Raw genomic sequence first — 8,727 nt, 5'->3', positions numbered from 1 at the left:
GGGAGGGGTGGCTCATTCCGCCCCAAAACAGTGACTCATCCCGCCCCATATGACATTTTTAGTCAAATAAAAATTTCACTTATTTCGGTTTTACAATTAAATATAAATCTGTTGAAAACTTAAGGCCTAATAAATAAGCTATCTAAATAACCGCTGGGAAACATCTAATATGTGATTTTGCGTGATTCTTGAATCTTCTTAAGGACATGCTATTCGGTGACCACGTAACCAAACTAGTCCCCGGTTATGAACTTTTTATTGGTGTTCACTGTGTCCACACGGATTGAGATATCGTATTTAAACTTTAACAGATAAAATAAAAAGCACTAAAGAACGTTTGTATACATGAATATATTGGTAATTTCAAAGAAAGTTTATTTATAAATTAATGGAATAGGATATTACCATTCGAGTTATAGCACTTTGCGGATCATTTTTGGTTTGATGCATTTAAAATTTTTTTATTCGCTCATATTGAGCACTGACACCAATTTTATACTAAATCGTCTAAATCTTGAAAAAAAAAAATATAAGCAATAAAATTTGCAAATTCGTTGCAAATCAACAAAAAAGTATTTGCACACACGTAAACTATCATTATTTTTTGACCATTTTTAGCGATTTCTAGCGGAGAAAAAAAAAACTTTGAACGTCGATTAAGTCGAGATCAAGTGACTAAGTTCGTTCATGAAATTTTTGTGTAAAATGATTTTCATTTTTTGGTCCTAAAAATAAAAGATAACTTTCAAATTGGAAACATAGCAACACCAGCAATGTACTAAAATTTCCTCGTCGGAGTTTTCCAACCAACTTCCATAATTCTTGACGTTGAATCGATCAGCTGATAAGTATTGTTGATAGTGAACCAAGCAGCGGGACTCAGCGTGGGACTCGCCTTGTCTTTCGCCCCCAGGCGAAATTTTATTTTTATTCTTAGAATTGTTTCACACCAGTAAAAAAATGCCACAAGAATAAATAACCATTAGAAAATTTTAAATTAAAATTATTTCTTGAAAAAAAGATCCTGCTCCATCTTCACTCCATTGGGAATCGAACCGCAAAACTTCTGATTTCGGGTCAGGTGCTTTTCCTAAACTTCCTAAACTTTCCAAACTTCCTGACCCGAAATCAGAAGTTATGTTGTTCGATTCCCAATGGAGTGAAAATGGAGCAGGATTTTTTTCAAGAAATAATTTTAATTTAAAAATATTATTTCCCATCTAGTCTTATTAAGACGTTAAGCATTTTCTGTTATTGAAGATTTTTAACTTGATCAATATTGTGTAGATTTTCTGCCTTCATGGTTTGGAGGGTTGATCTACTGTCGGTAAGGTACAATCTCTGATGATATAGCAGATAAATTAAAAAAATTTTAAACAATTAGAAAATTTTAATTATTTTCTGACGATGCACATTTCTCAAGATGGGATCTACTTTATCGACGTTAAAAGTTTATTTCCTATTCCTGTAGTATTTTACTAGAAAACTTTCTTGGTAATTATAAACATTTTGATATATACAAACGTGCCTTAGTGCTTTCTGTATAACTTCCTAAATCCTGAACACGATATCTCAATCCGTGTGGACGTGGTGAGGACAAAAAAAAAATGAAAATCATTTCATTCTCTACACAAAAAGTGCATGAACGAAATTAGGCACGTGATCTCGACTTTATCGAGGTTCAAAGTTTCTTTTTTTCTCTGCTAGAAATAGCTAAAAATGCTTCAAAAATAATAATAGATTACGTGTGCTATAAAGTGCTATAACTCGAATGATAATATCCTATTTCATGAATTTATAAATAAATTTTCTTTAAACTTTAAACATATTGATGTATACAAACGTTCTTTGGTGCCTTTTATTTAATCTTTCAAATTTTAAACACGATATCTCTCGATATCGAGTTTGGTTAAGTGGTCACCGAAGAGCATGCCCTTAACAAATGAAAAATAGCAGAATACAGGTCTTAGGATTTTTACTTTCGTTTTTTCTACATTTATTCAACATTAAGCGAAAAAAATTCAAAAAAGAAGTTTGATAATGTTTTTCCTGATATTAATACAAAAAATATTTACAAAATAAATGATAACCTACGAGAAAATTAAGTGACTCATCTTATCCTCTATGCTCATCTCGCTGCACCCTACCCTAAGTTGATGTGAAGAACATTACTACTTTTTAGGTTATGGTGCGCTCTCTTAATTTGCAAAAAAAAGAAAACCAATCAGGCGTTGCCAATAACTATATTATCGACAGCAGTTGTTTTCGAGCCGGAATTTTGCAATTACGTGATAACTGCTCTCCTACCAAGTTTTCCAAGTTATCAACTGCCCAGTGGCCTCACAAGTCCTAACCTTGTCCTATATACGTCTTTCGGCGGTCGTCTTAAGGACGTCGTGAGGACCTTTTAAAAACATGAAAAGATCCAAAGGATGTATTAAAGATGTCAAATCATATAACATAGAGGTACATTCTAAGGACGTCTTTAGGACGTCCCGGTGCCTACTGGGTGCATTCTAAAATGTTCCTTAAATTGTTTTGCTTTAAATTGTGGAACAATTCTTTTAGAAAATCTGATTATTTTAATAGGCATTTCTCTCGGGCATCGAACTTTCATGGAAAATTTCATTAAAATGCCACTCGGTTCGCTAGGGCAGTGTAAAAACAGAAATTTTGATTGGAACATTCCTTAATTCGAATCTTATTATGCCATCAGACTATACAGACAAACGGGCAGCCAGGCACATGTTCGCCAAACCCGTTCTGCTGATTCAGGCGGCCTCTAAACGTCGAGAATTGACGAAAATTGGATAGGTCCAAATTCACATGATTCTAAAACGTTCCGTACCATAAATGATAAGAATTTAATACAAATATTCCATTGCAATAACTGTATTAATTAAATAAGAACTTGACTATTAATTTATTAAAATTCTCCTGCAAACTAGGAATACTTACAGCTTGCAGTATTGAATCCTCGCTAAAGAATCACAAAGAATACAGGGAATATCAAATTACCGGCTCTATCTCCGTCCCCACTTTCGTGCAATGGAGCAAATGCTTACTTCTTCCTTTCTTCTTTTTACCCCATACACTGCATCATCGTACTGTGTTATTCAAGGGTTCTCATGCATGTAACTCTTGGCACTCGCATTCAATGTGTTTGTCCTTTTCATACTTGACACCCAAAAACTTTGTGTCAAACTATCGCTCGCACACATAATTTTATACCTGGCATCATAGTCATAGCATATAAATATACTCCATTTTGGTACAATTTACACGTGAGATTTGAGAACAAGAGTGTATGTATGGAAGTAAACATGTGCAGTATACTTATATTCACTATATTATAGCCTTACAGACTCTCGGCTTGGCGAGTGGTGACTCAGACGCGAGTCGCGGACAAAACCAAGAAACTGTCATTCAGTGTGCATTTAGTTATGTTCGCTTGTCGGATATCTGATATTAAATCTGTGTGCAACGTATTTTTTTCTACAATCTACATTAATTACGCAAGGAAAAAAGATATCATAAGCATTTATATGCTTATAATATTCAGAGATATAAATCAAGGAAAACAAAATTAAATAAAAAATAAACAAAATGGAACAAGAAGACAATCGGCCTAAGTGGTTATTGGAATTGGAGAACCGAAAAAGAAAGGTTAGTCGACAAGTATCAATAAATATTATTAATTTGACTTTCGAAATTCAACGATTTCAAATTCGAATGGTATTAATAAAAAATAGTACATATATAAATATTTGAGGCGCTTATTCCTTTTTGGAATTCCAAACTTTGGTGCTGATGTCCTCTTGGTTTGCTAAATGTTAGCACTTCCCTATATCGATAGAAATCTCTGAATATTCACTGAAGATTCTCAGACTCAGAGAATATTATGCGCAGGCACTCGGGTAGATATTTTTACAGATCCAGGTAGCTCGTTTAAATAGTCTGAAGGCTTTAAAATGTCCTTTTCGAAATTGAAATAAGAATTCGATCATAAATAAAAAGCAGAGAGTCTATCTAAATATCCGACACTCACGAAGGTTCCTTTGTAAAGCTTTCGGATTAAAATCTAGAAATATAGATTTTTTTAATTTCAAAGTTAACAGTCTAAAACATAATAATTCGGAATCTACGGGTTTCGATTATTTCAGATATCTAACTTTTTTTCTTAAATGTTTAAAATTGGAATGAATATAACGTATCTCAGAAATGGAATGAGATACGCTAAAACATTTTTTAATTCAACTCCAAAATAGTATATTAGTATATAAATTATAATTGTAAAATATGTGTAATGAGAAAATTCATCAATTAAAAAAGTGTTAATAATTTAAGGAAAAATTTAAAAAGGGAGTCGGGTTGGTGACGGCTAACTACTGTAAATAACTCTGCCCGCCTGGTACGTGACGAATACCATACGACCATTATATGACCGTCGTATCACTTAGAGACGAAATCATTCAAACTGAACCGGCAGGTAGCCTGAAATGGACTAGGCTAGTATCATTCATTAATGTAGTTTGAAACTTGAAAATATTTGAGGGCATTTAAACACTAAATTTTAGGGTAAAAAATTTCATAATCTTATCCCCCCCCCCATAAAATAGCTTTTAACGTTATTAAAAATAAATTATGAGATAGAACCCTACCGATAGAAATCTCTGAGTATTCTCTAGCGAAATAGCCTGGCCCAGTTGAGACTATAATCTCAGATAGCCTGAGAGATTTGGGTCCTTTTCAAGGTCCTTTTAGTGATCTTTTTAAAAGTGGTGCGACGGTAATATAATGTTCCTTTTGTATTCATCACGTACCGGGCGGGCAGAGTTATTTTCAGTAGTTGGCCGTCGCGCTAATCCGACTCTCCCTTTTTTAATTTCTCTTCAAATTATTGATTTTTTTTTTTAATTAATTAATGTTCTCATTATACTTACTTATAATTATAACTTATATAGAGGAGAGTACTCGAATATGAGATATTCTCGTGATAAGAGAAAACGGGGTATCAGCTAAACTAAGAGAACCACTCTATTGGTTCTATCACTAACTTTTAGCCCTTGAAGAAAGAGTAATTTCGTGGTATAGTCCATTTTTCATTGGGCTTCTAAAGATTATAGTCAAACTTTTTGTGAAATCGATGGTGGTCGAGTTCTTGGAAGGGAATTCTTTAAACCCTATTTATTATTCATTAAATATGTATGTGGCAGTAAAGTTTGTCTGGAGTGATGGGGATTGAATAACTAAGTAGGAAAGTATCGATAGTGTTGAAGTTTTTCATTGTAGAGGTCAGGCATAGTAAGTGCATAGTTGCACGGTGTGGTTCTCATAACATGAGATACCTGTGGTTTATAACACTGTGGCTGTGCGGGGGAAATTGGTTACAAAAGTGTTTGTGACTACTGCAAAAACTAAATATATCTAAATAGCAATAAATTTATACTTTGGAAACATAGAATGAAGTTTTTCATTAAAAATAATACTTTATTTTGCATTTTATTAGCTATTTCCTGGGGTATCTCATATTATGAGAATAGTTTGACATGTTTGGAAAAAGCACTTTTTTACATTTTTTGTATTTTCAGCATAAAAAAAATTTGTAATAAAATTTTTCATTTGAGCTTCTTATGAGAAACTAAATTTCCTTTAAAATGACCTATATTACTTTAAATTCAGTACATAGAATTCCGACTATCATGCCAAACACAGTTGGTATCTCATAATTGGATACTCTCCTCTACTAATATACAATTTTCTCGTTGGGTTAAAAAATGTTGTCTTTTTTGGCGTATCTCATTCCATTTACGAGAAACGTCGTATTAATTCCAATTTTAAGCATTTAAAAAAAAAGTTAGATATCTGAAATCATCGAAACCCGTAGATCCCGAATTATTATGTTTTAGGCTGTTAACTATGAAATTTAAAAAATCTACTTCTAAATTTTAATCCGAAAGCTTAACAAAGTACCCTTGAGCGTCGGCTACTCTACTGATATAGCCTCTCTGCTTGTTACTTATGATTGAATTCTTATTTCAATTACAGTCTCTCTGCTTGTTATTTATGATCGTATTTCTATTTCAATTTCGGAAAGGACATTTGAAAGCCTTTAAAACATTTTAAACAACTACCTGGACCTTTAAATATATCTACCTGAGTGCCTGTGGAGAATTTGTCTGAGCTTCTCTGACCCTAGAGAATCTTTAGAATATACTCCGAGATTTCTATCGGTAGGGAATTTCTAGAATAATTTTCGTTAATGCTGATATATGAAAAAATGTTTTCTTAATGAATAACTGGGAGCTCTAAGAAAACGCTTACTGCACAAAAATAAAAAATGTCAAAATTTATTTAAAATGTAACACAAATTTCTAATGGCAAATAAGAAACAAGTATTGTGTTCTGTGAATTCTAGTCATAATTATTAACACTTCATAATTCATAGTCGTAGATTGAATTAATTTGTTCTCATTTTTAACTACCTCTGCATGTATTAAAATTTAATTTATAATCATTTATTTTTTAGCCACGCCTTGCACATGAAGCAGGTGCAGGTGCCCCTTGTCTCATTTGTATTTCAGCATGTCCTGGATTAGACCTTCATTTCTGGCGTAAAATTTGCAAAATATGCAAGTGCGGTCGTGACGATCATGACTTTGAAGATGAAGAATTTCCGCAGTTCGATCTCCTCTTCGGCCCATCCGGGAAACTCAAGAAACGTTCAGTTTGTAAGTCCTCTAACCTTGGAATATTCATCTTTCTACTTTTATTATTTCTAATTTTTTAATATCACGAGGAACTTCTATATTAAAGTTCCCAATATAATTCAATTCCGGATTTTCGAAAATACCTCCATACTGATATGAAAAATAATACAAAAAAGTTAATTTTATATTAAATAAAAAAATTACGAATGTACGAAAAATAATAATTAAAGAGTAGAAAACAAAGGATTAGAATTGAAAAAAGTAATGAAAAATACCAAAATTCTAAACGAAAAATATTTTGTAGTCCTTCCAATTAAAAAGCAGAATCATGACGAAACTCCATTTGAATGGGTTCCACCCGACACATCCAAAGAGCTTGCTGCTGATTACATGAAGGCTCTTCCTTCTGAAAAATTACCAATTAAAGGATCAGCTGGAGCAGTTTTTAGGAGACAACAACTTCAAAAACAATTACCATTGCACGATATTGACCACCAAGCTTGTGATGCCCTTACTGATGAAGAGCGAAAACAATTTGAAGAGTATGTGGAGAATTTAAAGAATTACGTGGGTCAAGGAAAAGTTGAAAAGGTGTGTTTTTATCTTTGTTATTCAAATATGAGAAAACTCTTGAAATTCTAAAATATGATGTCGTACATAAATAACGTTACGCTGTTAAGAGAGGGCAAGGGCAACAATGTCGGAAAATGTCATGACATCCTCAACTGTTAATAGGAGAAAATGAGGTTCAAACTTTAACCATAATATACTCTACAAAAACTTTCTCAAATGTCGAAATAAGTTTATCAGTCAAAAATCATGAATTATCAAGAACATATTAGCACACATTTTAATACTATTATTATGAATGTATTTTCGCTGATGCGGAAAATTGGTTTTAGACATAGCGTAGTATGAGATTCGAAAAATTAATTTTTCTCATAATTATAGTACTCCATGTCCAAAAAATATACGCCTGTTGGCTAGCTATAATAGCGCCACTAATTTGGAACTATTGGCAAGAAATTAGAATTTGAGTTCAATTTTAACAAGAATCTTATAGTAAGTAACACATTTTAGACCTCAGTATAATATTTCTTATTAAAATGAATTGGTATTTACTGCTCTTTTTCATTAACACTCCTCTAATAACTTTGAGGTACCTAATAATTCGCGTGCCAGATGGCGCTGGTATCAAGTTAAAAGAGGCACCCTACAGGCGTATTTCTGAATGAACTATATAATGAAATTTTTAAGGAAAAAGTTTTACACAATGATAATTTATATTATTCTGTTGTATTACACACCTCAAATTGAGTTATTCGCAAGTTATTGACTTCTGAGTAATATTCTTATGGTTACTTTTAAGGTTAAATTTATATATTTGAACATTTTTATTTCTTAAATTGAAATTAGGTTACCCATATAAAATATGTACTATGGAGTTGGCATTTTTTTCTTATAGCAAAGTATAAGTTTTTGAGATTTTGATGCCTTCGTGATTCGACAGTCGCAATTTTGTGAATTTGTTCCGACTTCTTGGTGAAATGTTCAAGCACTACATTTATAGTGTAATATAGAGCATACTTAATGTTACAAATTGTATTCATCTTATCTATAATCTTTATAATAAGAGTTCCTATACTTGGTCACTTTTACGTGAGGAACAGAAAGAAGTGATTTTTTTTTGGTATTTCGACTAACTTAATAAATGTTTACCGAACATATATTTTTCGATATGAGAGCTTCCATAAAGGATGTCACAGTTTTTGGCGAATTTTCTACCCCCCCCCCCCCCCCCCCCCCCCCCTAGAGCTGTGAAACCCTTTATGGAAGCCCCCTACAATGTTAATAACAAAAATCGTAATAAGTTCACCGAAGATTTATAAATCATTTTACTGTGTTTGATAAAAATTGAAATATAGATAATAATCATCTAGATCGAAAAATAATTTCAACTAAAGGGCTCCTAAGGGGTCATTCACAAAATACGTGATACGTTCGGGGGGGGGGGGGG

General features: G+C 32.6%; 2 protein-coding genes across 2 annotated transcripts in view; one reads left to right on the top strand and one right to left on the bottom strand.

Moving 5' to 3' along the window:
- The first annotated feature begins 2,296 nt into the window (after positions 1 to 2,296).
- The window catches only part of LOC117168950, a 24,887-nt gene continuing 18,456 nt past the window's right edge, over positions 2,297 to 8,727 (top strand). The window contains exons 1-4 of the mRNA XM_033354943.1: positions 2,297 to 2,466; positions 3,357 to 3,666; positions 6,530 to 6,731; positions 7,015 to 7,301. Coding sequence (XP_033210834.1) covers positions 3,607 to 3,666; positions 6,530 to 6,731; positions 7,015 to 7,301 — 549 coding nt within the window. The 5' untranslated portion in view covers positions 2,297 to 2,466; positions 3,357 to 3,606. The remainder of the gene's footprint in view (positions 2,467 to 3,356; positions 3,667 to 6,529; positions 6,732 to 7,014; positions 7,302 to 8,727) is intronic.
- LOC117168951 (HIRA-interacting protein 3-like) overlaps positions 6,492 to 8,727 on the bottom strand; it is a 38,925-nt gene continuing 36,689 nt past the window's right edge. The window contains exons 6-7 of the transcript XR_004466590.1: positions 6,986 to 7,116; positions 6,492 to 6,860 (exon numbers count right to left, since the gene is read on the bottom strand). The gene's annotated coding sequence lies outside the window, so the exon portion shown is untranslated. The remainder of the gene's footprint in view (positions 6,861 to 6,985; positions 7,117 to 8,727) is intronic.

Source organism: Belonocnema kinseyi, chromosome 3 (genome assembly GCF_010883055.1).
Source record: "Belonocnema kinseyi isolate 2016_QV_RU_SX_M_011 chromosome 3, B_treatae_v1, whole genome shotgun sequence".
Lineage (NCBI taxonomy): Eukaryota > Metazoa > Arthropoda > Insecta > Hymenoptera > Cynipidae > Belonocnema > Belonocnema kinseyi.
Note: the sequence above shows the minus strand (reverse complement) of the source record. Positions and strands in the feature narration are given on the sequence as shown.